The sequence below is a fragment of the Gallus gallus genome, chromosome 34 (genome assembly GCF_016699485.2).
Source record: "Gallus gallus isolate bGalGal1 chromosome 34, bGalGal1.mat.broiler.GRCg7b, whole genome shotgun sequence".
NCBI lineage: Eukaryota > Metazoa > Chordata > Aves > Galliformes > Phasianidae > Gallus > Gallus gallus.
The window spans coordinates 1,401,618-1,429,112 of record NC_052565.1 but is presented as its reverse complement, the minus strand read 5'-3'; the positions used below and the strand labels follow the sequence as shown (position 1 = coordinate 1,429,112).

At 67.2% G+C, this 27,495-nt stretch overlaps 4 protein-coding genes across 10 annotated transcripts; 1 reads left to right on the top strand and 3 right to left on the bottom strand.

The window, feature by feature from the left end:
- Window positions 1-18: 18 nt before the first annotated feature.
- SMARCC2 (SWI/SNF related, matrix associated, actin dependent regulator of chromatin subfamily c member 2) lies at window positions 19-9,130 on the top strand. Of its 6 annotated transcripts, none has more exons than XM_040654875.2 (29): window positions 19-154; window positions 235-354; window positions 828-913; window positions 1,362-1,443; window positions 1,525-1,617; window positions 1,707-1,776; window positions 1,934-2,003; window positions 2,119-2,194; window positions 2,269-2,400; window positions 2,520-2,635; window positions 2,737-2,861; window positions 2,948-3,007; window positions 3,121-3,158; window positions 3,521-3,651; window positions 3,749-3,820; window positions 3,907-4,020; window positions 4,117-4,270; window positions 4,370-4,462; window positions 4,742-4,864; window positions 4,941-5,003; window positions 5,089-5,347; window positions 5,585-5,746; window positions 5,846-5,910; window positions 5,995-6,124; window positions 6,215-6,381; window positions 6,472-6,606; window positions 6,719-7,046; window positions 8,113-8,196; window positions 8,710-9,130. In XM_040654875.2, exons 1-29 carry the CDS (start codon window positions 44-46, stop codon window positions 8,784-8,786), a joined length of 3,336 nt encoding a protein of 1,111 aa, XP_040510809.1. In that variant the 5' UTR covers window positions 19-43; the 3' UTR covers window positions 8,787-9,130. The 6 variants fall into 6 exon arrangements, with proteins under 6 accessions (XP_040510809.1, XP_025001256.2, XP_040510806.1 ...); XM_025145488.3 differs by having other exon boundaries at window positions 4,745-4,864; window positions 8,113-8,488; window positions 8,710-8,853; XM_040654872.2 differs by having other exon boundaries at window positions 5,846-5,904; window positions 8,113-8,488; window positions 8,710-8,853.
- A 54-nt stretch (window positions 9,131-9,184) lies between these two features.
- MYL6 (myosin, light chain 6, alkali, smooth muscle and non-muscle) lies at window positions 9,185-13,036 on the bottom strand. Of its 2 annotated transcripts, XM_015300304.4 has the most exons (7): window positions 12,979-13,036; window positions 12,743-12,770; window positions 11,796-11,939; window positions 11,521-11,694; window positions 9,987-10,064; window positions 9,807-9,845; window positions 9,185-9,393 (listed from the first exon to the last, which is right to left on the bottom strand). In XM_015300304.4, the coding sequence occupies exons 1-6, from the start codon at window positions 12,979-12,981 to the stop codon at window positions 9,817-9,819; spliced, it is 456 nt and encodes a 151-aa protein (XP_015155790.1). In that variant the 5' UTR covers window positions 12,982-13,036; the 3' UTR covers window positions 9,185-9,393; window positions 9,807-9,816. The 2 variants fall into 2 exon arrangements, with proteins under 2 accessions (XP_015155790.1, NP_001383597.1); NM_001396668.1 differs by lacking the exon at window positions 9,807-9,845 and having other exon boundaries at window positions 9,192-9,393; window positions 12,979-13,026.
- Window positions 13,037-13,503: 467 nt separating this feature from the next.
- ESYT1 (extended synaptotagmin 1) lies at window positions 13,504-23,915 on the bottom strand. Its single transcript, XM_040654868.2, has 31 exons — window positions 23,592-23,915; window positions 23,091-23,132; window positions 22,618-22,752; window positions 22,454-22,527; window positions 22,289-22,361; window positions 22,102-22,191; window positions 21,772-21,827; window positions 21,566-21,689; window positions 21,274-21,450; window positions 21,068-21,150; window positions 19,866-19,914; window positions 19,692-19,781; window positions 19,507-19,599; window positions 19,357-19,428; window positions 19,171-19,257; window positions 18,605-18,754; window positions 18,335-18,466; window positions 17,622-17,798; window positions 17,421-17,503; window positions 17,275-17,323; window positions 17,097-17,186; window positions 16,461-16,556; window positions 16,300-16,371; window positions 16,123-16,209; window positions 15,062-15,199; window positions 14,825-14,976; window positions 14,646-14,735; window positions 14,341-14,487; window positions 14,157-14,259; window positions 14,013-14,062; window positions 13,504-13,922 (listed from the first exon to the last, which is right to left on the bottom strand). The coding sequence occupies exons 1-31, from the start codon at window positions 23,856-23,858 to the stop codon at window positions 13,889-13,891; spliced, it is 3,162 nt and encodes a 1,053-aa protein (XP_040510802.1). The 5' UTR covers window positions 23,859-23,915; the 3' UTR covers window positions 13,504-13,888.
- A 286-nt stretch (window positions 23,916-24,201) lies between these two features.
- ZC3H10 (zinc finger CCCH-type containing 10) lies at window positions 24,202-26,393 on the bottom strand. Its single transcript, XM_015300307.3, has 2 exons — window positions 26,199-26,393; window positions 24,202-25,808 (listed from the first exon to the last, which is right to left on the bottom strand). Exons 1-2 carry the CDS (start codon window positions 26,378-26,380, stop codon window positions 24,605-24,607), a joined length of 1,386 nt encoding a protein of 461 aa, XP_015155793.2. The 5' UTR covers window positions 26,381-26,393; the 3' UTR covers window positions 24,202-24,604.
- Window positions 26,394-27,495: the final 1,102 nt, after the last annotated feature.

Below are 27,495 nucleotides of genomic sequence, written 5' to 3'. Positions count from 1 at the left end.
GGTGCGGCGCGGCGCGGCGGGGAGCGGCCCGGCCCGCTGGAAGATGGCGGTGCGGAAGAAGGACGGCGGCCCCAACGTCAAATACTACGAGGCCTCGGACACCGTCAGCCAATTCGACAACGTCCGCCTTTGGCTCGGCAAGAACTACAAGAAGGTACGGAACGCCCGGCCCCGCCCGGCCTCGCGGCCCCCTCCCCGCACGGAGCGGGCCCGCGGCTGAGCCCCCTCCCGCAGTACATCCAGGCCGAGCCCCCCACCAATAAGTCGCTGTCGAGTCTGGTGGTGCAGCTGCTGCAGTTCCAGGAGGAGGTGTTCGGGAAGCACGTCAGCAACGCGCCGCTCACCAAACTGCCGGTGCGTGAATGTGCGGGCGGACAAAGAGCCCCCCCCCCCTCAGACCCCCCCCCAGACCCCCCTTCGAACCCCCCCCCTCAGACCCCCCCCAGACCCCCCTTCGAACCCCCCCCCTCAGACCCCCCCCGGACTCCCCTTCGAACCCCCCCCCTCAGACCCCCCCCAGACCCCCCTTCGAATCCCCCCCTCAGACCCCCCCCCTCAGATCCCCCCCTCGGATCCCCCCTGGAGCCCCCCGGACCCGCAGTGCCTCGTTGGAATGGGGGGGGGGGGGGACGTGGGGACAGCGGCCCCCCCCGGACACGTGAAGCCCCCCCTGGGGTTTGGGGGTGCGGGGTGGGAAGCAGCGGCCCCACTGGGGGGGGGTTTGGGGGGGCCGCGCCGTGGGATGGAGTGGGGGTGGCGATGGGGGGCAGAGGGGACGCGTCCCGGTGTGGGGCAGCCCCACAGCCGTTCCTTTTTCCCCTTTGCAGATCAAATGCTTCCTGGATTTCAAGGCGGGGGGAGCCCTGTGCCACATCCTGGCTGCTGCTTATAAGTTCAAGAGCGACCAAGGATGGTGAGCGGCACCGGGGGGGGTGGGGGGGGATGGGATGGGATGGGATGGGATGGGATGGGAATGGGAATGGGAATGGGAATGGGAATGGGATGGGGATAGGATGGGATGGGGATAGGATAGGATAGGATGGGATGGAATGGGAATGGGATGGGATGGGATGGGGTAGTGATAGGGATAGGGATAGGGATAGGGATGGGATGGGATAGGATGGGATGGGATGGGATGGGATGGGATGAGGATGGGGGTGGCGCAGAGGTTTGTCCGCTGTATGGGACACCGGGTCTGGCCGTGGCCGTGGGTTGGGCTGCGTTGGCCGCCCATCTGTGGGGCACAGCTGATACACAGAGCCCTGCTGGCGTCCCCCCATCCCCAGGGGCGGAGTGGGGCTGACTGCCGGGCGGTCCCGGAGCTGTGGCTTTCATGAGAGTCGCTCTTTTCTTCCAATAAGGCGGCGTTTCGATTTCCAGAATCCCTCGCGGATGGACCGCAACGTGGAGATGTTTATGACCATCGAGAAGTCCCTGGTGCAGGTGGGGGCTGCTTCCCTTCCCTCTCCCCCACGCCCTCTGTTCGCTCTTTGCTCTGCTTAATGCATTCCTTTCCTTCCCCAGAACAACTGCCTGTCCCGGCCCAACATCTTCCTGCACCAGGAGATCGAACCCAAACTGCTGAGCAAACTGAAGGACATCATTAAGAGGCACCAGGTGGGCGTCCGTGTGGCTGTTGGGATGTTGGGTCCCATCGGCTGCATCCTCCCGGCTCTCAGCCCTGTGCTCCATCCCCCCCTTCCCAGGGCACGGTGACTGAGGACAAAAACAACGCGTCCCACGTTGTGTGCCCCGTCCCTGGGAACCTGGAGGAAGGTGGGTGCAATGCAGGAGGTGCAGACTGAGCTGCTGTGCTCGGAGCTGTAAGGAGGAACACCCCGGGGTGGGGCGGTGTTGGGGGTCAGGGCTGTGCATAGGGCTGCTCCAGCAGTGGGGCAGGCGCAGCACCGTCCCCTCTTTGCGTCCCTTGCAGAGGAGTGGGTCCGGCCGGTTATGAAGCGAGACAAGCAGGTGCTGCTGCATTGGGGTTACTACCCCGACAGGTGAGGGGTCCCGGGGGGGGGGGGGTTGGGGTCACCGCTCTGTTTTTGGGGTGAAGGGATGCGGCTGGAGCTGGAAGTTGGGGCATCTGCTCACCCACTGCCTCTGTGCTTACAGCTACGACACCTGGATCCCAGCCAGTGAGATCGAGGCCTCTGTGGAGGATGCACCGACTCCGGAGAAGCCCCGGAAGGTGATGAGGACCCTCAGCCCCCTCCCCTTTGCCCACCATTGGTGTCCCTGACTTCCCTGCTCCCCTGCATGCAGGTCCACGCCAAGTGGATCCTGGACACGGACACCTTCAACGAGTGGATGAACGAGGAGGACTATGAGGTGTCCGATGAGAAGAGCCCCGTTGCCCGCAGGAAGAAGATCTCAGCAAAGACTCTGACAGATGAGGTCGGGGGGCAGCTCCCCCAGGGGGGGGTTTCTGTCCCAGGGATGCGGTGGGGAGGTTGCAGCCTGGAAGCTGTGCTCCGTGACCCCCCCCCCCCCCCCCCCCCCCGTGCCCCCTATAGGTGAACAGCCCTGATTCAGATCGGAGGGACAAGAAGGGGGGCAACTACAAGAAGAGAAAGCGTTCGCCTTCGCCTTCACCCACCCCGGAAGCCAAGAAGAAGAACGCAAAGAAGGGGTGAGTGGGGTGGGGGGGTCAAAGGGGGGGGCGCAGGGTTGGAGCTGCCCGGGGCTGTGGGAGCCCAGCGGTGCTGACAGCAGCAGCTCTGCTCTTTGCAGACCCTCCACCCCATACAACAAATCCAAGCGTGGGCACCGCGAGGAGGAGCAGGAGGACCTGACCAAGGACATGGATGAGCCCTCACCCGTCCCCAACGTGGAGGAGGTCACCCTGCCCAAAACAGGTGGGGGTCAGGGCTGGCAGCCCCCCCCCCATAGGGCCACCCCGTCCCCTCACTGCAGCGCTCAGCGTCTGCTTTGTCCGTTACAGTCAACACCAAGAAGGACTCAGAGTCTGCGCCCGTTAAGGGGGGCACCATGACGGACCTGGGTGAGCTGAGCTGCTCCAGGCTGGGTGCTGCGGGGGGTCCGTGGTGCTGCTGAGCCGGCAGTGCTCAAACTGCCCCCCCACCCCCCCACCCCCCCCTCTGTGCTGTCTTGCAGATGAACAGGAGGATGAGAGCATGGAGACGGCTGGCAAGGTGAGGCTGCAGGGCTGTGCCAACCGTTGCTCTGCCATCTATCCTCCCTGTCCCTGTGTTCCTCCAAGGACCCTTTTCCCATCCTAGAAACCACCACGGGGCGTCCATCTGTCCTTTCTTTGTCTCTTTCTGGGGGTGGAAAAATACCTCTTTGCTCTCTGTGGCAGTGCTGCAGCGCAGCTCTATGGGGCTGCAAGTGCCCCAATCCCACAGCAGATCTCCATGCTGTGGACGATCCCGAATGCTTTTATTGCCCCAAACCGTGCTGTGATTCCACGCTGCTCCCTGAGGGTGCAGAGGAGCACTCACAGCCCCCCCTCCCCTTTACCCCCCTCCCCTCCTATGGCCCCACTGTCCCCCAGGACGAGGAGGAGAACGGCACCGGGAGCAAAGGGGAGCAGGCCAAGAACCCCGACCTGCACGAGGACAACGTGACGGAGCAGACCCACCACATCATCATCCCCAGCTACGCCGCCTGGTTTGACTACAACAGGTACGGAGCCCCTAAGGCTGCGTGCATCCCTCCCACCCCCCCCCCCCAACTCCCATCACAGCAGTGTGGGACCCCCCCCCAACCTTTTACCTCGCAGCGTCCACGCCATCGAGCGCCGAGCCCTGCCCGAGTTCTTCAACGGCAAAAACAAATCCAAGACCCCCGAGATGTGAGGCTGAACCCCCCCCCCCCCCTCCCTCCGCCCCCCCCCCTCACCTCCCTATGGCCGCCCTGACGGCCTCCTCTGTGCCTCAGCTACTTGGCCTACCGCAACTTCATGATCGATACGTACCGCCTGAACCCCCAGGAGTACCTCACCTCCACCGCCTGCCGCCGCAACCTGGCAGGTGATGTCTGTGCCATCATGAGGTGGGTGCAGCCCACCCCCCAACCTCCCACTCCCCCCACCCCCCAGCCTCCCACCCCCCCCCTCCAGCCCCCTGCTCTGACCCCCCCTCTCCGCAGGGTGCACGCCTTCCTGGAGCAGTGGGGCCTCATCAACTACCAGGTGGACGCCGAGAGCCGGCCCACCCCCATGGGCCCCCCACCCACCTCCCATTTCCACGTGTTGGCCGATACGCCCTCCGGTTTGGTGCCTCTGCAGCCCAAGACGCCTCAGGTGGGTGCACGCCGGGGGGGTTCCAACGTCGTCCGCGTCCCGTCCGCCTTCCCTGGGTGCTGGGGGGGGGGGCTGAGCACAGCTTTGTCTGTGCCTCAGGGCCGGCAGAGCGATGGCGACGCCAAGACGGGCCGCAAGAGCAAAGAGATCGAAGACCTCGTCACCGAGTCGGTGAAAGGGAAGCCGGAGCTGGTAGGCGGCTACGTGGGGCGCGACCCCCGCCGCTGGCCGACGAAGGCTCCTTCCCTCCTCCCCCTCGCGCCCCGCATGCCGCCCTGCCCTGGGGAGCAGGGACGCGGGGGGGACACCGTGACGAGATGGGGGCACGACGGCGTCTGTGGGAGCGGATGGATTGGTGGGGGGAGGGGGTGGGGGTGGAGGATGTGGGGGGGATGCTGCGTCCTCGTGGGCTGTGCCCAACGCCCCCCCCCTCCCTTTGGGCTGCATCCCCAGCGTCCGCTCTCCTTCCAGCAGCAGAGCTCGGCCTCGCAGCAGATGCTGAACTTCCCCGACAAGAGCAAGGAGAAGCCGGCCGACATGCAGAACTTCGGGCTGCGCACCGATATGTATACCAAGAAGAACATCCCCTCCAAGGTCAGCCCCCCCCGCGCCCCTCTTCCCCCCCCCCATATGCCACGCCACGCCGCTCACCCCTCTCTCCCCACCGCAGAGCAAAGCTGCAGCCAGCGCCACGAGGGAATGGACGGAGCAGGAGACGCTGCTGCTGCTGGAGGTGAGCTGAGGATCTGAGCTACTGGGGGGGATGGGGGTGACCACGACCACCCAGCCCCATTGAGCACCCCCCTGCCCACCCCCAGGCCCTGGAAATGTACAAGGACGACTGGAACAAGGTGTCGGAGCACGTGGGCAGCCGCACGCAGGATGAGTGCATCCTGCATTTCCTGCGCCTGCCCATCGAGGACCCCTACCTGGAGGACTCGGAGGCGTCTTTGGGGCCGTTGGCCTATCAGCCCATCCCCTTCAGCCAGTCTGGTAACCCCGTTATGAGCACCGTCGCCTTCCTGGCCTCCGTCGTCGACCCCCGTGTCGCCTCGGCTGCTGCTAAGTCGGCGCTGGGTAAGAGGGGCTTTGGGGGGGCGGAGGGGGGGCTGCAGGCTGGGGGTGGGTGGGCACAGCACGGTGGGCAATGGGTGTTGAAGGGGGCGGGCAGCACCACGTGCTCAGCACTATGGGGGTGAGGGGGAGCTGCAGTATGGCTGTTGGGGATGAGGGGGGCTGGCTGGGAGGGGCCGCCCCTCTTTGCCACCCCCCCACCCCCTCCGGGTGGGTGATAGGATGCTGCCCCACACACAGAGGAGTTCTCTAAGATGAAGGAAGAGGTGCCCACGGCGTTGGTGGAAGCTCACGTCCGTAAGGTGGAGGAGGCTGCCAAGGTGACGGGCAAAGCTGACCCTGCGTTCGGCTTGGAGAGCAGCGGCATCGCCGGCACCGCCTCGGAGGAGCCGGAACGGATCGGTACCGGGAGGGGGGGGGTGTTGGGGAAGGGGGGGGGGGGTCTGCAGTGAGCTCAGTGGGGGGGAAGAGGGGGTCACCTCGTGCTTCTTTCTGTCCCAGAGGAGGGCGGTGCGGAGGAGACGCGCGCGGAGACGGCGCCGGTGGAGGAGAAGAAGGAGGTGAAGGTAGTGGGGGTGGGGGGTCAGCGGGGTGGGATGGGGTCTTACGTGGGGACAAACCACTGCTGGATACCCACCCTCCCCCTCCAGGAGCAGCGTGACGGCAGTGCTGAGGAGGAGGTGAAGGAGAAAGTGGGGGACGTGGCCAAGAAGGAGGAGGAGAAGAGCAAAGAGCCCGAGGGTGAGAAGGAGGTGGAGAAGGGCGAGAGCGACAGCGCAGGTGAGTGGGGTCCGGATGGGGGCTTGGAGAGGGGGGGGTGAGCCCCTATGGCTGCCCCCCATGGACCGCCCCGCTGCCCCCCAACCCCAGGGGAGCTGGAGAAGGAGAAGGAGGCGAAGGAGCCGCCCGAGGAGACCCCGAAGGAGCCATCAGAGCCCGAAGCTGAGCGCAAAGCCAAAGTGGAGCGGGACATCGGCGAAGGGAACCTCTCCACTGCCGCTGCTGCTGCGCTGGCGGCCGCTGCTGTGAAGGCAAAGGTGAGGGGCTGGAGGTTGGGGGGGGGTCCTGGGGAAGGGGGGGGTGGGGGGGGGCAGGCCATGATCTGCCGTCGCATCCCATCCCTGCAGCACCTGGCGGCCGTGGAGGAGCGGAAGATCAAATCCTTGGTGGCGCTGCTGGTGGAGACGCAGATGAAGAAACTGGAGATCAAACTGCGGCACTTCGAGGAGTTGGAGACCATCATGGACCGCGAGCGCGAGGCGGTGAGGGGGGGGGGGGGGGGGGCTGGGGGCGATAAGGGGGGGGGCTGACCCACGCTGTGACACCCCGCTGACCCCCCCCCCCCCCCCAACTCCTTCCCCTCCCCCTTTCCAGCTGGAATACCAGAGGCAGCAGCTGCTGGCCGACCGCCAGGCCTTCCATATGGAGCAGCTGAAGTACGCCGAGATGCGCGCCCGCCAGCAGCACTTCCAGCACCTGCAGCAGCAGCAGCAGCAGCAGCCCCCCCCGCTGCCCCCCGGCGCTCAACCTCTGCCCGCCGCCGGAACCCCCCTGGCCCCCGCCGCCCACCCGCTGGCTGCGCCGCCCACCCCCGCCATGGTGGCCCCCGCTGAACCGGGGGGGCAGCTGATGCCTGGGGTGCCCCCCCCGCAGCCCCCCCCGCCGCCGGGAGCACCGCAGCCCGGCCCGGCCATCCCGCACGGTGAGTGGGAGCAAGGATGGGGGGGGGGGGACACGGGATGGGGCTCAGTGCTGGTGCTGCCATCCATTTTGGGGGGGGGGGTACAGCAGGGGGCTCAGTGCTGGTGCTGCCATTCATTTTGGGGAGGGGGGGCACAGCAGGGGGCTCAGTGCTGGTGCTGCCATCCGTTTTGGATGGGGGGGGGGGGCATAGCAGGGGGTCAGCTATCTATAGGGGGCCACAGTATGGGGCTCAGTGCTGGTGTTGCCATCCGTTTTGGGGAGGGGGGGCACAGCAGGGGGCTCAGTGCTGATGCTCCCATTCATTTTAGGGGGGGGGAGGGCACGGCAGGGGGCTCAGTGTTGCTGCTGCTATCTATGGGGGGGGGCACGGCATGGGGCTCGGTGCTGATGCTCCCATCCATATTGCATGGAGGGGGGGCACAGCATGGAGCTCAGTGCTGATGCTCCCATTTTGGATGGGGAGGGAGGCACAGCATGGAGCTCAGTGTTGCTGCTGCCACCTATGGGGGGGCACAGCATGGGGCTCAGTGCTGATGCTCCCATTCATTCTGGGGGGTGGGGAGCACAGCAGGGGGCTCAGTGTTGCTGCTGCTATCTATGGGGGGGGCACAGCATGGGGCTCAGTGCTGATGCTCCCATTCATTTTGGGGGAGGGGGGCACAGCATGGAGCTCAGTGTTGATGCTGCCATCTTTGGGGGGGGGCACAGCATGGGGCTCAGTGCTGATGCTCCCATTCATTTTGGGGGAGGGGGCACAGCATGGAGCTCAGTGTTGCTGCTGCCACCTATGGGGGGGGGCACAGCATGGGGCTCAGTGCTGATGCTGCCACCTATGGGGGGGCACAGCATGGGGCTCAGTGCTGATGCTCCCATTCATTCTGGGGGGTGGGGAGCACAGCAGGGGGCTCAGTGTTGCTGCTGCTATCTATGGGGGGGGGCACAGCATGGGGCTCAGTGCTGATGCTCCCCCCCACCTGCGGGGCTCAGGGTGTGGGCACACCCAGCATTCGGATACTAACCCCTTTTCCCCCCCCCCCAATCCCAACCACTCCTCTCTCCCACAGCCCCGGTGCCGTTCCCCGGGCAGCAGCCGCCGTCTCAGAGCCTGGGGGGGAACCTGGGTGGCAGCGGCCACCCCTCCGTGCCCGGTAATGCGCCCACGGCGCTGCCCTTCGCTCCGCCTCCATCCGCCATCCCATTGAGCATGGCTAACCCCCTCGCCGACTCCATCGCCACCACTTTCCCCGCTAACCCGCCCGCCCTCCCGCTGCATGGGGCCCTGGCCAGCAGCATGCCGCCCGGGGGGCTGCCCCCCCCCCCCTCCTCACCCACCCGGCCTGGCCTTGCCGTTGCTGGGGGGGGGCTCGCCAGCCGCGCACAGCCCAGCCATCGTGGCCGCCGTGCAGGGGAGCCTCCTTCCCACCCCTGGGCTGCTCGCAGGTGAGATATCAGGGCGGGAAGGGGGGGGGCTGGAGGTTTGGGGGGGCCCCCCCCTCCCCATGCACATCGGGATGGATGGTGGGTTTGGGGTATTGGGTTTGATGGGGGGGGGACGCTCGCTCCATCTCATGGGCAGAGGGGTATGTCACACCTTGCAACATCCCCCCCCTCTCAACCCAGATGTGACCCCCCCCCATTTCTTTCCTTTTCTCTCCATACAGATCAAGGCCCCCCCCTGCAGACGGACCCCATCGCTCCCAGCCCCAGCACGGCCACCCCCGTCCCCCCCACACAGTGAGCCCCCTCTCCCCCCCCCCCACCCACCGCGGCTGAGGACCCCGCCCCCAAAGGACCCCCCCTGCCCTCCCCCCCCCTCGAGGCCCCCCTTTCCCCCCCCCAGCTTCAGTATTTTTTTATGACTGTCTGGATGTTATTTAAGCGTTGGTCTCCTTTGGGGTGGGGGGGTGGGGGGGGGGGCAGGCCCTATGGCCCCTGTACCCCCCCCACTCCCCCTTCCCAGCTCCATATGTTGTGCCCCCCCCCCCTCCCACCGCTCCCCCCCCCCTTTTTTTTTGTTTTTTTTTTTTTTTTTTTTTTTTAAATAACAATAAAATTCCATGTCCCCGGGGCGGGAAGAAAGGCTGAGTGTGGGTATATGGGGGGGGGCACACACAAAGTAGGGGGGCACAGAGAGACTCAGCATCGCTGTGCAGCCTTTATTGGGCGCCGCTGCACAGAGCGGTGATGGAGCTGTGGGGCTGAGGGGGGGGGGGAACAGCAATGGGGGGGGGAGCAGAGTGGGCAAAAGGCACCAAATCCATCATGGAGGTGGGGAGGGGGGGGGTTTAGGGGTGAGTTTTGGGGGGGGGGGGGTCCTCAGCCGCTCAGCACCATCCGGACGAGTTCTGCAGAGAGAAAGGAGAAAGGGGGGGGGTTGATGAAGGTCTGACCCCCCCCCCAACCCCTTCCCTCCCTCCCCCCCCCCCCTCTGCCCATCATAAGGAGAGGTGCAGACCCAGGAGATGGAGGAAGAGAGCGGCGGCCGCACCGGCTCCATGCGGGGGGGGGGGGGACATGCGAGGTTGGGGGGGGCAGAGCTTGGAGGGGCGGGGGGGCAAACAGGCGACGGCGTCGGGGCTTTGGTTTTGTTTTTGGCCAAAAGGAGAGAAAAAAAAACCAAGAAGAATTAAGTGGAAAAAAAAAAAAATAGAAGAAAAAGCACCGCTAAAATGAATGGGAGGGGGGGAAAAAAGGCGGAAAAAATGGTAATTAGGTAATTAATATTCATGAGGGGGGAGGGGTAATGGGAGAGGCGTACCCCTGTGGTGTCACCCCGACAGGATGTGTCGCACAAACGCTGGCGGGAAGGAAGGAGATGGTGGTCAAGTGGGGGGGGGTGGGTGTGGGGCTGAGCCCCCTGGGACCCCCCCACATCAGGACCCCCCCCCACCCAAAACCCAGGGATAACCCCCCCATCCCCCCCCTCTACAGCCCTCACCTTCGTAGTTGATGCAGCCGTTGCTGTCCTCGTGCCCGGCCACCAACTGCTCCACCTCCTCCTCTGTCATCTTCTCACCTGGAGGGGGGGGGAAAGGGGGGGGGGTTGGGGGTCAGAGGAGGGACGCCATGGGAAGCTGATAGCAGACAGCCGGGGGGGGCAATGGGGGGGGTGACTGCTCGCCCAGGGCAATGGGGAGGGAGCCAAGGGGGGGTGATGCCATGGGGGGTGACTGCTCACCGATGGCACTGCGGGGGGGTCAGTGGGGTGGGGGGTGACACTGTTCACCCATAGCACTGGGGGGGTTACTGAGTGGGGTGACACCATGGGAGGGGGGGGTGACATGGGTCAGCCAGGGCACGAAGAGGGGGGGTATGGGGGAGGGGTGACTGCTCAGCCAGGGCAGTGGGGAAGGCAATAGGGGGGAGGGGGGATGCTGTGGGGTGGGGGGGGGCTGCTCATCCAGGGCACCAGGGGGTGCTTGAGGAGGTAGCTGCTCACCTGGGGGGGGGGGGGAGGGTGTAGGGTTGGGGATGGGGGGGGATTACTGCTCACCCAGGGCTCTGGGGGGGGGGGGGTTGAGGTGGCTGCTCATCCAGGGCACTGGCTGGGGGGGGGGGGAATGCTTCTCTAGGGCACCAGGGGGAGCTTTGGGGAGGGGTAGCTGCTCACCTGGGGGGGGTAGAGGGGGGGGGGGGGCTGGGGGGGTGACTGCTCACCCAGGGCTCTGGGAAGGGTTGGGGGGGGGGGGGCTGCTTATCCAGGACACCAGGGGGTGCTTGAGGGGGTAGCTGTTCACCTGAGGGGGGGGGGGGGGGGGGGTGAGGGTTGGGGATGGGGGGGGGGGAGATGACTGCTCACCCAGGGCAGTGGCTGGGGGAGGGGGAATGCTTCTCTAGGGCACCAGGGGGAGCTTTGGGGGGGGTCGCTGCTCACCCGGGGGGGGGTAGAGGGGGGGGGGGGGCTGGGGGGGTGACTGCTCACCCAGGGCTCTGGGAGGGGGCTTAAGGGGGGTTGGCTGCTCATCCAGGGCTCTGGGGAGGGTTGAGATGGGGGGGGGGGGGGGAATTCTGCTCATCCAGGGCACCAGGGGATGCTTGAGGGGGTAGCTGCTCACCTGGGGGGGGGGGGGGGGGGGGGGGAGATGACTGCTCACCCAGGGCATTGGCTGGGGGAGGGGGAATGCTTCTCTAGGGCACCAGGGGGATGTTTGGGGGGGGGGTAGCTGCTCACCTGGGGGGGGGTAGAGGGGGGGGGCTGGGGGGGTGACTGCTCACCCAGGGCTCTGGGAAGGGTTGGGGGGGGGGGGGGGGCTGCTTATCCAGGACACCAGGGGGTGCTTGAGGGGGTAGCTGTTCACCTGAGGGGGGGGGGGGGGGGGTGAGGGTTGGGGATGGGGGGGGGAGATGACTGCTCACCCAGGGCAGTGGCTGGGGGAGGGGGAATGCTTCTCTAGGGCACCAGGGGGAGCTTTGGGGGGGGTCGCTGCTCACCCGGGGGGGGGTAAAGGGGGGGGGGTGGGATTACTGCTCACCCAGGGTGACGAGGACGTGGCGGATCTCCGCGCCCATGACGGTGCCGTTGCCCTCCTTGTCGAAGACGCGCAGCCCCTCCACGTAGTCCTCGAAGCAGCCCTGGTCCTTATTCTTGGCGATGGTCTGCATCATGGGCAGGAACTGCTCGAAGTTCAGCGTCTTCAGGTTCATCTCTGGGGGGTGAGAGGGTAAAGGTGGGGGGGTAAAGGTGGGGGTCCAGGGGGAAATCAAGGCACGGGGGAGGGGGGGGGGAGGGGGGGGTGCACACACTCACCGTCGCTCTTGGGGTTGCCCAGCACCTTCATCACCTCTGCATTAGTGGGGTTCTGCCCCAGCGCCCGCATCACATCCCCGCATTGGCTGTATAGGATCTTCCCATCGCCCGTGCGGTCGAACAGCTGGAATGCCTCCTTGAACTCTGTGGGGGGGGGGGGGGGGGAGGTCAGAGGGGGGGGCACCTCACAACCCCCCCCCCCCCCCCCCCCCCTTCCTATGGGACCCCCCCATCCCATGGGATCCCCGTGTGGTGTCAGCACAGCCCGCACCTCCAGGACCTGAACATGCAGTGCCTGAGCTGCCAGGACCCAACTGCACCCAGAACTGAGAGCCCACAGTAGAGGGACCCCATAACGCACACCTATAGGGCCACACATGTATAGGACCTGGTCCATATAGGACTCAGCATCCACAGACCCCACAGCAGCGGAAACCCATAACCTGCACCCATAGACCGGGCAGCTATGGGGCACGGCTGCTATGGGGCACGGCAGCACCTGCGGGTCTCGTACCGGTGGAAAACCCGACCCCCCCCCCCTCGACCCCCCCCGCCCCACTTCGGGATTCCCTTTCCCGCGCCCCGCGGTTTCAGTTTCGCGGCAGAACGCGGTGCGGTGCGGGGAGGGGCGGTGCGGGGGGGCCCCACCCGTGCGGGCGGTACCGGAGCCGCCTCCCCCGCCCCCCCCCCCGCCCCAACCACCACCGGTGCGGCCCCGCCCCGCAGGAATGCGGGCCGTCCCCGCAATCTGCCCTTATATGGGCAAATGGCGCAAAGGGCCCCGCGGCCCCCCCCGGCCCTGGGGACCCCCCCCTCGGCCCCGCACATCCCTCCCCGCCCCGCACGGCCGGAGCGGCCCCGCATCCCCCCCCCCCCCCACCACTCAACCCCACCCCCCCCATCCCCCGCAAGCAGGAAGTGCCGCTGCGGGGGGGTCACTCACTCACCCGCCGTTTGTTCCTCCGAGAAATCGCACTGCGGGGAGAGCGCGGCCGTCAGCGCGCACCGCACCGCCGCGTTCAGCCCCCCCCGACACCCGCACCGCACCGCACCGCACCACCCCCCCCCGCACGCGGTACCCCACCCATCCCGGCACCCCCCCCCCTCCCACCCACCTCCCCCATCTCCTCCATCGCATCCCGGTCCCGGCGCCGCCCCCACCCCGCGCATCCCCGCGCCGCACCATGGCTGCACCGCACCGCACCGCACCGCCCCGCACGGCTCCGGTCCCGCTCCGCTCTGGGCCGCGGCCGCGGGGACGGAGCTTTGTACCGCGTGACGTCAGCGGCGGTAATGAGGGGGCGTGGTATGCAGAAAGAGGGGGGCGGGGCGAGAGCGAGAGGGCGGGGCTTGGATGAGGGCGGGGCGCGGGGAAAGGGGCGTGGCCACGAGCCACACCCTTCCTCCTGGCGGGATTTTTTGCCTTTAGATGGAGACGGAGCAGGGACGGGGGGGGGGGGGGGGGGGGCGGATTGTGATGGGGACACAGTGTGGGGGGGGTCATTCCCTTTGGGACACAATGGGGACGTCCTGGGGACGCTGCACTGGGGGACAGCTCCATGGAGAATACCCCCACGCTCTCCCCCCATGGGGGGCATGAAGGTGATGCCCCCCCCCCCCCCCACCAGCACCAACCCAAAGGACAATGTCACCCCCCCCCCATTCGCACACCCACCCCGCAGCCCTATGGATCACACAAGGACAGAACTGACACCTCCCTCCTTTATTTGGGGGGGGGTCAGGGGGAACACAGCCCCCAAAGGCAGTGGGGGGGGCACAGCGGTGGTGCGGCGGTGGCGGCACAGCGGTGGCACAGCGGTGGCTCTGACAAAGCGTCCCCCTATGGGGAGGGGGGGGGTAACACTGGCGGGGGGGGGGGGGCACACCCCCACCCCACCCCCTCCCCCAAACACAGAGGGGGGTTCCTCCATGGCGAAAGGCACAGAGATAGAGAACAGTCTGCAGGCGGGGGGGGGGGCACGGCCCCGCACGTCTTTGGTTGATGGTGGTGTGTGGGGGGGGGTGGGGGGGAGGAGCAGAATGAGGACCCCCCCCCCTCCAGGCACAGCGGGAGCAGTGGGGGCACTTCCAGGTCAGGGGCTGCCGCGCTCGTCCTGCAACTCATACCTGAGAGGGGAGGGAGATGGGGGTGAATGGGGGAAAGATAGGGGAGATGGGGGGGGGCACAGCCCCCCAGGACCCCCCCACCCCACTCACCAATGCGTCCCTCCCTCGGCCAAGTCCACCTGTGCCAGGTCCAAGTGCAGCTGGGGGGGGGGGCACAGAGCTCAGTGTGGGTCTCTGGGGGGGCTCCTGCCCCCCTGACCACCCCCCTTGACCCCCCTATAGGACCCCCCATACCTTCCCCAGCACCTCCTTCCCCCCCATGAAGGACACGTGGGCTTTGACCTGCGCCTCCAGCACGCACCGGGGGGCGTCCTCAGGGGCCACGTCCCACTCCAATCTGGGGGGGGGGACACAAGGAGCAATAGGGCACACTGCATGAGAATGCCCCCCCCCCACCCCGCAGAGCCCCCTCCTATACCGCTCATTGAAGTCGGGGTTCAGGGTCCTCCTCTGCACTGCAGTTCTGCGCTTGGAGCCACGGCCACGCTCGGGGGGCAACAGCAGCAGTGAAACGTAAGGGTCGGGGGGGTCCTTGGGGGGGGCTTTGGGGGGGGGCTTCAGCTGCCTGGAGGGTGGGAAGCGGGGATTATGGGGGGGAGGGAGGGAGAGAGATGAAGTGGGAGTCATGGAAGGGAGACACAAAATGGGGGGGGGGTTATGGGGTGGGGATAACTCGGGGGTCCTGCCCCCCCCGCCCCCTTAGCCCCCCCCCCCTTCCCTCACCTGCAGCCGTGCACGATGGCCACCAGTTTGCGCTCATCACGGTGGTACCACAGCGTCAGCTGCAGCCGGGGCCCCCCCAGCTCTGTACGGCTGTGGGGGGGGGACAGCAGTGACACTCAGCCCCACATCGGACCCCCATCCCTGTCATCCCCCCCCCCCACCCCACCCCCCGGCCCTACCTGTGCGCTGGGGGCAGCCGATGCCGCAGCGTCCCCCCCCCATCCTGGTTCTCCTCCTTGTCCCCCCCCGCCATCACCTCCTGGGGCTCAGCGTCCCCCCCCGGCGTGGGGTCACTGCTGGGTGCCACCCCCGAGTGCTGCGACACCAGGATCTGGGGAGGGGGGGGGAATGAATGAGAGACTGGGGGAGGGGGGGTCCAATCCCACTCCCCCCGCCCCCCAAAGATGTGCACTCACCCCCAGCTGTGCCCGTAGCAGCACCTGCCCCCCCCCGGACAGAGGCAGCCACGTGTCCAGGGTCAGCGCCTCGGCTGCCAGCAGTTGGGACAGGGGGAGGCTGAGTGCACCCAGCGCCTGCCCCCCCGCGTCCTGCACCTGGGGGGGCAACGGGCAGCAAGGCGTGGGGCGGCCCCCATAGGGCAGCACCCCATAGGGAACCCCCACCCCCATCATAGGGCAGCATCCCCATCGGGCAGCCCAACCCCATCAGGCAGTCCAACCCCATTGGGCAGCCCACCCCCATAGGGAATAGGGACCCCCTCCTCCATCATAGGGCAGCACCCCATAGGGAACCCCCATCCCCATCATAGGGCAGCACCCCATAGGGAACCCCCACCCCCATCATAGGGCAGCACCCCCATCGGGCAGCCCAACCCCATCAGGCAGTCCAACCCCATTGGGCAGCCCACCCCCCTAGGAAATAGGGAACCCCCCCTCCCCCGATCATAGGGCAGCACCCCATAGGGAACCCCCATCCCCATCGTAGGGCAGCAACCCATAGAGCAGCCCACCTCCCCATAGGGCAGCCCACCCCTATAAGGAATAGGGAATCCCCCCCCTACCGTAGGACAGCACCCCATAGGGCAGCCCACCCCCATAGGGAATAGGGACCCCCCCCTCCATCGTAGGGCAGCACCCCATAGGGAACCCCATCCCCATCATAGGGCAGCACCCCATAGGGCAGCCCCCCTTCCATAGGGCAGCCCCCTTTCCCAGGGCAGCACCCCATAAGGAACTGCCCCCCCCCCCCTTCCCCATTATAGGGCAGCATTCCATAGGGCAGCCCACCCCCATAGGGAATAGGAAATCCCCCCCCCCTCAATCATAGGGCAGCACCCCACCATAGGGCAGCCCCCACCCCCATAGGTGAGCACCCCAAAGGGAACTCCCTCCCATCATAGGGCAGAACTCCCCTAAAAGCAAACCCCATAAGGAACCACTACCCATCAGGCAGCCCCCCTATTGAGCACCCCCCCTATAGAGTACCCCCACATATAGGGCAGCCCCCCCCCCAGGACCTTCAGCTCCAGCGTCTCCCCATGCGGCCGTTTGATGAGGAAGGAGAAGCCTTCATCCCACACCGGGTCTGTGCTCGGGGCACAGGTCTGGGGGCACAGCCATGGTGAGCCCCCCCCACTCCATGTGCCCCCCCCCCCCCCCCAAAAAAACCCCCACCCCTCATCCCATTGTCCCACCTTGGTCTTAAAGGAGACGTCACGCACAGATAGGACGGCGAAGGCGGTGGGGGGCTTGGAGCCCTTCCGGAGCTGGGATACAGCATGGGGGTCAGAGTATGGGGGGGTCTGGGTGTGGGGGGGGGGGCATCATGGCGTGGGGGGGGTCGGGGGGGGCTCACCGGGAGCTCTGCGGCGCGGTCCAGGAATAGGGAGAGGAGTGCAGCTGAGAGTTCCTCCCCCCGGGAGGGCTGCAGGAGGCTGTTGGTGTGCAGCACCTGGGGGGGGGGACACGGGGGGGGGCACAGGGATGGGGTCATGGGGACAGGGAGGGGGTGAGGATGATGATGGGGGGGGGGGATGATGGAAAGGATTGGGGGGGGGTGGTGAAAGGGAAGGTGGGGGGGTACATGGGGGGATATATGGGGGGGGTACGTGGGGGAGAACATGGGGAGGATATACGGGGGGCATATATGGGGGGGATATATGGGGGATACATTGGGGGGGCATAAGGGGGGTATATGGGGGGATACATGGAGGGATATATGGGGGGGAATTAATTGGGGGGGATACATGGGGGAGGAAATAAATAGGGGGATACATGGGGGGGTATATGGGGGGGTATATGGGGGAGAATAAATGGGGGGGGGGATACAGTGGGGGGGATACAATGGGGACGCACGGGGATGAGGATGATGACGATGGGGATGATGACAGAGATGGGCACAAGGAGACCATGGGGATGGGGCAGCCCGGGACCACCCCCCCTCCAGACCACGACCCCCCCAGACGCCCCCCCCCCCCCTCCCACCCCATACCTGTTCCAGCTGTGCACTGCTGGGCTGGGGCTGCAGCCTCTCCAACCTCACATGCAGACGCCCGGAGCGCACCTCCTCCAGGGGCAGCCACTGGGGGGGTGATATGGGGGGGTGATATGGGGGGGTGAGACCACCCCTCGGTGTAATACCCCCCCCCAACACACAGCCCCCCATATACCTCATCCACAAATCCGCAGCTCAGCACCCGCTTGAGTGGCACTTTGCACCTGGAAGGGGGGGGGGGGGGGGAGGAGGTATAGGTTGGGGGTATCTCCCCACTGCGCCCCCCACCCCAAAACTGCCCCCCCCCACCCCAACACCCACCTGCCCAGGAAGTCATCCTTGTCCACATCCTTATCAAAGAGCTCAAACTCCACGTCCTGCCCAGGGATGTCATCCACCACCACCTTGGGGGGGGGCGGGAGGGGGTGAACAGCGGTGTCACGGGGGGGGTGGGGGGGTCCACCCCATAACCCGGTAGGGGTGAGGAGGGGTTGGTGCTGCCCCCCCCCCCCTCCCCAATACCTCATAGATCTCATTCCAGCGGGGGTTCAGCTCCTCCCGGACCACTCTGCTGCGGAACAGCCGCCCCCCCGCCCTCACTGCAGCGTAGGGGTCGGAGCGGCCCTTCATCAGCCCCCCCAGGAAGTTGTCCTTGGCTATCAGATCCTCCGCTTCCAGGAGGTGGATGCGCAGCACAGCCTGGGCAATTTGGGGAGGGGGGGGTACTGTTGTGTGCCCCCCCCCCCCCCCCCCACCACCTCCAACACCAATCCCCCCCCAATTGGTTGCCAGGACCCCATCCCAAAGCCCAGGGCTCCCAGCCCCAACTCCATCCTACCCCCCCCCAACTCCATCCTACCCCCCCCCAACTCCATCCTACCCCCCCCCAACTCCATCCTACCAACCCCCCCGCGAGGACCTCCCACCCCTGAGCTCCATCCCGATCCTCCAAGTGCCCCCCCCACCCCCCACCCCTTCCTATCCTGACCTGAGAACCCCATCCCAAAACCCAGGACCTCCAGCCTGAGTCCCATCCTTATACCCCCCCAGAGCTCCCAGCCCCAGAGCCCCACCCTTATCCCACCCCCAGGACCCCCCAGCCCCATCCTCAGGACCCCATCCTAAACCCCGAGGCCCCCAGACCCCAACAGCATCCTGACCTCCCTCCCCCCTTAGGACCCCTCCCACCCCTGAGCTCCATCCTGACCCCCAAATCCCCCCCATTCTCCCCACACCTCAGTCCCAAACTGGGGGTCTGGGCTGGCTTTGCTGGGTCTACGTGCACTGCTGGCTCCAGGGGGGGTCTCCAACTGCCCGGGGGGGGTCGGTGGGGGGGGACCATCCTCAGGGCCATCAAAGTACAGCACCTGCACATCAGGTGGGTCAGTGCAGGGTGGGCTACGCCCCCAAAGCCCCAACACTCACCCACAGCATCCAGATGATGCGTAGGCAGCTGTAGGGTCCCTATGCCCCCCCTCGACCCCCCCCCCCAGCCCCACACTCACCCGCAGCACCAGGGTGAGGTGCAGGCGGCTGTTGGGTGCTGCGTGTTGCAGTGCAAAGGGCTCCGTCAGGGTCAGCTCTGGGGCAGAGAGCAACCGAGAGAGGGGCACGGAGAGGGAGCCCAGGGGGGTCTGCCGGGGGTCGTCCTTCACCTGGGGGTATGGGGTCACGGGGGGGGTGAAGAGGGGTATGGGGGGAAATGGGGTATGGGGAGGGAATGGGGTATGGGGGCTCGTGGGGATCTGGCTGGGAATAGGGGGAAATATGGGGTATGGGGGCTGTGGGAGGAGTGGGGGGGGAGTAGAAGGGGGGGGTATGGGGCATAGGGGGCCATGGGGAGGGGTATGGGGGAACTACGGGAGAAGATGGGGGGATATGGGGTTCATGGGGGGATATGGGGTTCATGGGGCATATGGGGTATGGGAGCGCAGAGGGGTATGGGGGAGTTGTGGGGGGAAATATGGAGTATGGGGGCTCAGAGAGGATATCGGGGGGGGGGGAATATGTGCCCCAGGGGCGCAGATGGGGGGCAATGTGTGGGGCTGGGGGAGGTGGGGGGTGGGCTTGCCTGGATGTCCAGGTCCTGGTGTGCGGGGTCGTGCAGGAAGAAGCGAAAGGCGTCCTCCCATACCGGGTGCCGTGTGTTGTACACCACCTATGGGGCAGGGAGGGGGGGTAGGGGGGGTGATGAGAGCTGCCCCCCCACTGTGCCCCCCCCCCAGGCACCGCTCTGCCCCCCCCCAACCCCCCCCACCTTGCTCTCTCGCGTCACATCCTGCACCGACACCTGCACCATGGGGTTGGGCTCCTTCCCAGGCTTCTTCATCTGAGCAGAAATTGGGGGGGCCGGGGGGGTCAGGGGAGCTGCAGGTGCCCCCCCCCCCTCCCCAGGACCCCCACTCACGGGCAGCTCCTCTGCACGGTCCAGGTACACCACCAGGATGGCGGCTGACGGCGGGTCGGGGTTGGATGGGATCGTACGGTTCCTCTGCAGAACCTGAAGGCGATGTGGGGGTGGGGGGGGAATTGAGTGGGACAGAGCCCCCCCCGTACCCCCCCCCCCCCCCTCCCGCCCCATCAGCCCCTTACCTGCTCCAGTTTGGAGGCATCAGGCAGCAACGTCAGCCACTCCAAGCGTAGGTGCAGCCGCCCCCGGCCTCCATCCTGCAGTGGGAACCACTGTGGGGACAGTGGGGTCAGCACAGCCCCATCCTTTCCCCTCCACCCCACTCCCACTCCCCAACACCACAGCCCCCTCCTCACCTCCTCCAGAACCCGCGCCTTCAGCACCTCCCCAAAATCCAGCTTCATCCTGGGGGGGGGGGAGAGGGGGTGGGGGGTCAGCTGTGAGCTCGGGGCTGTGACCCCAATGTCCCCCCTGGGGACTGTGACCCCAATGTTCCCATATAAGGGCTGTGACACCAATGCCCCCCCTGGGGACTGTGACCCCAATGTTCCCATATAAGGGCTGTGACACCCATGTTCCCATACAGGGACTGCAACCCCAATGCCCCCCCTGGGGACTGTGACCCCAGTGTTCCCATATAGGGGCTGTGAACCCAATGTCCCCCTGGGGATTGTGACTCCAATGTTCCCATATAGGGGCTGTGACCCCAATGCCCCCCCTGGGGACTGTGACCCCAATGTTCCCATATAGGGCTGTGACCTCAATGCCCACCCTAGGGACTATGACCCCAATGTTCCCATACAGGGGCTGTGACCCCAGTGCCCCCCCTGGGGACTGTGACCCCAATGTTCCCATATAGGGGCTGTGACCTCAATGCCCCCCCTGGGGACTGTGACCCCAATGTTCCCATATAGGGCTGTGACACCAATGCCCCCCCTGGGGACTGTGACCCCAATGTTCCCATATAAGGGCTGTGACACCCATGTTCCCATACAGGGACTGCAACCCCAATGCCCCCCCTGGGGACTGTGACCCCAGTGTTCCCATATAGGGGCTGTGAACCCAATGTCCCCCTGGGGATTGTGACTCCAATGTTCCCATACAGGGGCTGTGACCCCAATGCCCCCCCTGGGGACTGTGACCCCAGTGTTCCCATATAGGGCTGTGACCTCAATGCCCACCCTAGGGACTATGACCCCAATGTTCCCATACAGGGGCTGTGACCCCAGTGCCCCCCCTGGGGACTGTGACCCCAGTGTTCCCATATAGGGGCTGTGAACCCAATGCCCCCCCTGGGGATTGTGACCCCAATGTTCCCATATAGGGGCTGTGACCTCAATGCCCCCCCTGGGGACTGTGACCCCAATGTTCCCATATAGGGGCTGTGACCTCAATGCCCCCCCTGGGGACTGTGACCCCAATGTCCCATATGGGGGCTGTGATCCCAATGTTCCCATATGGGGGCTGTGACCCCAATGCTCCCAGCCAGGGCGCTGTGACCTCGATGCCCCCCCAGGGGCTCTGACCCCAAAGTGTGGGGTCGAGCTGTGACTCCCACCTGCCCAGCAGGTCGTCCTGGTCGGGGTCTTTATCAAAGAGCTCCACCTCAATCTCCTGCCCCGGCACCTCATGCACAATGAACTGCAGGAGTTGGGGGGGGGGTCAGTGTGGTCCCCACGTGCTCAGCCCCCAGAAGAGGGGGGGGGGGTCCTGGGCAGGGGGGAGGGGGTCACAAGGGGGGGGGGGTGTTCCAGGGTTGCCCACCTCGTACACCTCATCCCAGGTGGGGCTGAGCTCGTTCTGCACCACGCGGCTGTTCGCCACCTGCGTGCCCACCCTCAGCACGGCGTAGGGGTCCGACTTCCCCTCCACCAACCCCCCCATGAAGCGGTCTTTGCTGCGCAGCTCCCGCGCTCCAAACAGATGCACGCGCACCACACCCTGCAGATAAGGGGGGAGGAGGGGGCAGATGGCGCCTGTGCACCTTTAAGTTGTGTGTGTCCACCCCTCCCCCCCTCCCCAGACCCCCTCCCTTCCCCATACTCCCCCCCCATACCCTGGGGAGGGGGCAGCGCAGCCGGGCGGCGTCGTGCAGATTGGGCACCAGCGGCACCAGGAGGCGGTTGGGCAGCACCAGGTATGAGGAGATGGTGTCCATGATCATCGTGTCCGACATGGAGCTATGGAGGGGGGTGGGGGGGGGAGGGGGGCGTCAGTGTGGTCCTGTGGGGCTGAGAGCACCCCACGTGCTATGGGGCTCACCTGAGCCCTGGGATATCCAGCAGGTTGGTCATCCCCGTCCAGTTGATGTCCAAAGTCTGGGGGGTGAGAAGGGGGGGGGGGGGGAAGAGATGTGAAGGGATTGGGGGGGTCAGAGAGGTGGGGGGGGGGTCAGAGAGGTGGAAGGGTCAGAGAGGTGGAGGGGGGTCAGAGAGGTGGAGGGGTCAGAGAGGTGGGGGGGGTCAGAGAGGTGGAGGGGGGTCAGAGAGGTGGGGGGGGGTCAGAGAGGTGGAGGGGGGTCAGAGAGGTGGGGGGGGTCAGAGAGGTGGGGGAGATCGTATTTGGGGGGGGGGGGAAGGGGAGGGCACTCACTGGGCGCCGGATGAAGAACATGGTGAGGGCCCCCACGATGGGCACATCGCCCAGCAGCGGCTCCAGGATGACCCGCAGCGTCCCGTGGAGCTGGGAGGAGGGGGTTTAAAGTGGGGGGGGGCACGACTCAGCGCTGCCCTCCCTCACAGTGCGCCCCCAGAGCTGCCCCCCCCCCCCCCCCATTTACCTGCATGCCCTTCACCCCTGCCTTGCAGAAGAACTTCTTCACCTCCACGTCGATCTGCACATCACCCACGTAGCTGCGGGGGATGGGATGCTGCTGGGGGGGGGGTCTGACCATAGCGGGACCCCCCCCTGGGATGTATGGGGGGGGGGGGGATCAGCTGCTCACCTGATGTTGAGGTCCAGTAGGATCTGCTGCTTGTGGGTACCGGGGTGTGCCCGGACCCCCAAAACACGGAGGGGCTGTAGGGGCAGCAGTGAAGGGGGGGGGGCACTGAGAATGGGACACAGAGCGGTGTCCCTGGGAGGGGGGGGAGGTTGGAGGGGGTGTACCTTCTCGCCCATGTCCACCTTGGTGAAGGTGAAGGTCTGCAGGTGGGTGTTGGAGGCGCGGATGGAGGGGGCGATGCTCTCCACCAACAGCTTCTCCATGTAGCGCCCAAAGAACGGCCACGTCTGTGCCAGGATCTGCACCGGGACGGACAGACGGACAGCGGGAGGGATGAGCGGACAGAGGGATGGACGGAGAGAGGGATAATAGGGGGGAGAATGGGCAGGGAAGTGGGTGAATGGATGGATGGATGGATGGATGGATGGATGGATGGATGGACAGTGGGATGGATGGAGTGATGGCGGGACAGACAGACGGACGGACAGTGGAAAAGACGGATGGATGGATGGAAGGAAGGATGGAGGGGCTGGCAGGGGGACCGATGGATGGATGGACGGACTGATGGATGGATGGACTGATGGACGGGCAGACAGACTGATGGACGGACGGATGGACGGACTGACGGCCTCCTCACCTTGTTCAGCCATTCTGCCCTCTCCACATCTGGAAAGCTCACCTGTGGGATGTGGGGGGGGGGGGGGGGGGTGTCACAACGTCTCGGGGTGGGCGCCTGGAGCCCCTCCCACTGCCTCACGACCCCCATAGCCCCGAGCAGCCTCAGCTTCCCCGGGCCGGGGGGGGCCACGCAGCTGTCACCGACATCTGGCAGCGCTCAGCGAGGGGCCCGAGCCGGGGGGGGGCACTGGGCTGTCACTCCCCCCCCCCCCCTCCCGCAGGGTGAGCCCGGGCAGGAAACCGTCCCCCGCGGGCGCAGTGAGTCAGGGCGCGGCCGGAAGCCCCGGGCTCCAACAGGAGGGGCCCCCCCGGGTTAACCTTAACGCGGGGCGGGGCGGGGCGGGGGGGGGTCCCGCAGCGGGGCGGGGGTGCTGCAATGCGGCGGGGAGCGAAGCGGGGAGCCCGAGCTGAGAGCGGCCGTGGCGGGGCGCGTCGATCCCCCCCCCCGGGCGCCGCTTACCCACGCCGGCAGTTCCCCGCGGGCCGCTCCCAGCCCTGCGGCGGCGGCGCGCACGGCCGCTTCCTCGTCGCTATGCAGGCGCGCGGCCAGGCTGAGCGCGCGCTGCCGGGCGCGCCGCCGCCGCCTCCATCCCGCGTAAAGCGCCAACGCCAGCAGCAGCGCGCCCGCGCCCAGCCCCAGCAGCCCCGCGGCGTAGGCGGGCAGCGCCCAAAGCAGCCGCCGTCCCACGGCCGCCGCCGCCGCCGCCCCCGCGCCGCGCCGCTCCATCACGGCGCGCTCCTCCGCTCCGCGCCGCCGGCCACGCCCCCACCGAGCCTTGGCCACGCCCCCTCCCGACGGCCACGCCCCGGGCGGAGCCGCGCCGCGCGGGCCACGCCCGCTCGCTTCCCATTGGCTGGCGGAGAGAAGGGGGCGTGGCCATCGGCGCGGCCCCGCGCCCACGCGGCTTGGCCTTTTTAGGAGCGGCCGATGCTCCCCCCCCCCACCCCCTCTCCCCTCTCCACCCCGGGACCTCACGGCCCCTCCCGTCCGACCCGGCTCCGTCGGGCCCACCCCGGCTCCGTTGAGCACGCGGGACGCTGCGGGCACCGGCACGTGGCGGGACGCCGCCTGGAGTCATTGCGTTTAATGGCTGAAAACGTTACACGGAACGCGGTGGGGGGGGGGCTGCGCTGAGGGTCCTGGTGCTGCTTTCCCCCCCCCCCCTCTGGGCACAGCCCCAATATAGAGCCAGAAAGGGTCCCCGCAGCTTGTCCTTCTGTCCCAGGGTCATCCCTCTGTCCCTCTGTCCCATTCCAGGGGCTACAGAGAGGGTGGGGGCACCGGGCACCCCCGCACCATTCATCCCTCATCCCTGAATCCACCGCCACACGGCTCAAGGTTAGGAGGAGACGCCCCTTCCTCCATCCCCAGCCTGGATACGAAGGTCCCCAGGGCTCCTGAGGGATCCTCAGTTCTGCATCGCTCAGCCCCCAAAGTTGGGGGCAAAGGTGTGGGCGCAGGGGGGGGGGCCGTCAGTGCGGCATGGCCGTTATCCGCATGCTCTGCGAGGCAATGGGGTACGTCACCATCGGGGTGGTGGCGTGGCTCATGGTGATGCCTCCCAGCGGCTGCGCCATCGACACGGCCACCGGAGCCACCGAAACGGCCACGGGGGCCATGGAGACCGGGGGAGCCATGCCCTGGGCAATGGTCTGTGCCAGGGCGGCCGAGAGAGGGGTGATTTCGGGGTTCATGGGGGGAGCGGCGTTGGCCGGGGGTGCCGCCTGAGCACCGGCAGGCGCTACCAAATCCTGCTGGGAGACGGGCCGGGGCTGCAAGGCCTGGCTGCTGAGCGTGGTGTGGGTCTGAGCGATGCTGTGGTTGTAATTGGTGACGGTGCCCACGGTGGGGGCCAGAGTCTGCTCGGTGGCCGTGGCCGTGGAGCTCAGCGTCATCACCTTGGCCTGGTTGCGGAACTGGGCGTTCTGCTCCAAGAGCACCTCGTTGGTCGCCATCAGGTTGTTCACCTGCTTCTTGAGGTCCTCCACGCGCTTCCTCAGCATGATGTTCTCCTCCTCCAGCAGCCGGTACTCCACTGTCCGTGGGTTGGCGAAGCTGTACTCGTAGGTCTCAAAGGACAGCCCGTCCACCCGCCGCCGCTTCAGCAGGGGCTCGTGGTCGTCGTAGCGGTCGCTGTCATATATGGCATCGTAGGGGTCGTAGCGACGCACGGCGGCCACCATGCCCGGCTCACGGGTGGCCATGCCCCGCGCCTCGTACTCATAGTCCCGCTGCAGGTGCTGGAACTTACACTTGGCTCCCCGCTGGCAGTCGCCCTTCAAGAAGTCCCTGCAGATGGGCACCTCCTCCTTGCTGTTGGGCAGGTCGGCGGGGGAGAGGCCGAGCCCTGCCGCCACCTTCTGCCGCAGGCGCGGGGGCAGCTCGCCCGTCTTCTTGTAGCAGTCCTCATCCTCCTTGGTGCCGTGGATGAAGCGGCAGTTGAGGCGCACGCATTCCTTGTTCTGGAAGTCGTGGCAGAAGATGAATTCGTTCTTGCGCACGCCCAGGTTGGTCACCTCGCTGATGTCGGGGTGCCGGAAGCGGCAGCGTTTGCCCCGCTTGCAGACGTTGCGCAGGAAATCGCGGCAGATATCATCGGCGTCGGCGCCCGCCTCATCGCCGCCGCTGTTGCTGTAGCCGTCCCGGTCGGGCATCTTTGCCGCCGCCGCGGGGGCGCTGTGAAAGGAAGGAGAGGGGGGAAGGTGAGGGGCCGGGGCCACGCGGAGGCAGCGGGGAGAGCGACCGCGGGCGAGGGGCGGCCCGGGCACGCAGGGAGAGCTCGTGGGTGCGGGGCCCGCAGAGCCCGAGACAGCCCCGCGGGAGCCGGGCCGGGCCCCGAGCGCTGCAGGCGGGGGAAGGGAAAGCACCGCCCCCGCGAGGGTCTCCATAGGAACCGTCCGCAGGCCCGGGGAAGGCCCGGGGGAGGCCCGGCGGTGTGGCCTGCGGCGGGGCCCAGCCTGGAGCGGGGCGGAGCGGACGGGAGCGATCCCGAGGCCCCAACCCGGCGCAGCCCAGCTCGGCCCGGCCCAGCGCAGCCCCCCGCGCCCGCCGCAGCCCCGCACTCACCCGCTCGCGGCCTCCTCGCGAGTTCTCCAGTGCCAACAATGAGCGGTCCCTTCCGGCCGCCGCTCTGCGCCGGGCAGGAAGTGCTCTATGCTGCTTCCGGGGCACCCCGGAAGGAGCTGCGCGCTTCCTTCCCGCGTGACGCGCGCACGGCCGGAGCGTTTCTTCCGGCTTCGTGACGTCATAAGAGTGCGCCGCCACAGCCGCGACCCGCCGAGATCCTCAGCCCCCACGGGGTCGCTCCACCACCCTGGGCCCACCCCCGGTACCGGCACGGAACGCGCCCGCTGCCCCCCGCAGCTGCCGCCCCACATCTCGGAGACGCGAACCGAGCCCTCCCTCCCCCGGCCCGCTGCTCATCCCGCTGCAGTCCCATCCCAACCGGCGCTCCGTGGGCACCGCGCCGGGCCGCAGCCCCGAGCAAAGCACCAAACGCGTCCGAACACATCTCCAACTTTATTGGCGGCGCTACAGAGCCCGGAGCCGACCCGGTGCGGCGGGACGGGACCCCGGCACGGGACCACAGCACAGCCCCGCGGCGCTGGGACGGCTCCTCCACACCCGGCCCGGTCTGGTCGCAGCACTACTTGGACCTCTGTCGCATCTTCCTCCTCTTGCGCTTCAGCCTAAGGGACAGAGCCGCGTCACAGCCCGGGGCCGCGCTGACAGCCCGGGAGCGGCCGCCGTTCCCGGCTCCAGCCGCGGTCCCGCGGGCAGCGCTCACACATTACCTGCGCATTCGCTTCTTGCGCCACTGCGGAGGGAGAAAAGCAGCGGGTGAGTGATGCGGCCCGCGGCTCCCAGCCCGCTCCCCGCGGCGTCCCACAGCCGTTACCGCCGGGAGTCCCCGCGGCCCTCAGCTCAGCACCGCCCCACGCACCGACGGACCCCCACTCCCGTTCCGCGACCCCGCAGGGGCCTCCCCACACCCTCAGCGCCCGCAGCCCCGGCCCCGCGTAGGCCTCTCCAGGCCCGGCCGCTGATGGGGACGCGGTTCGTTTCCAGGCGCCATCCGTCCCCCCCCCGCGCCGGCCCCGCCGCTCACCTTAGCCCTCATGGCGGCGCACTCGCGCCGCGCTTAGTCCCGGTGCGGCGGCGACGGCGCTGGCGGCGGATGGAGGCGGATGGCGGCGGCCACCAACAGCCGACAAGATGGCGGCAGCAGCGGCCGAGAGAAATAGTGCCGCCCGCCGTGGCTTATTTATAGGGCAGAGTCCGAGGCCACGCCCCCCTCCGCGCAAGGCATGCCGGGATCCGTAGTCGGCCTCCCCCGCAGCATGCCGGGAGCTGTAGTCCTGAG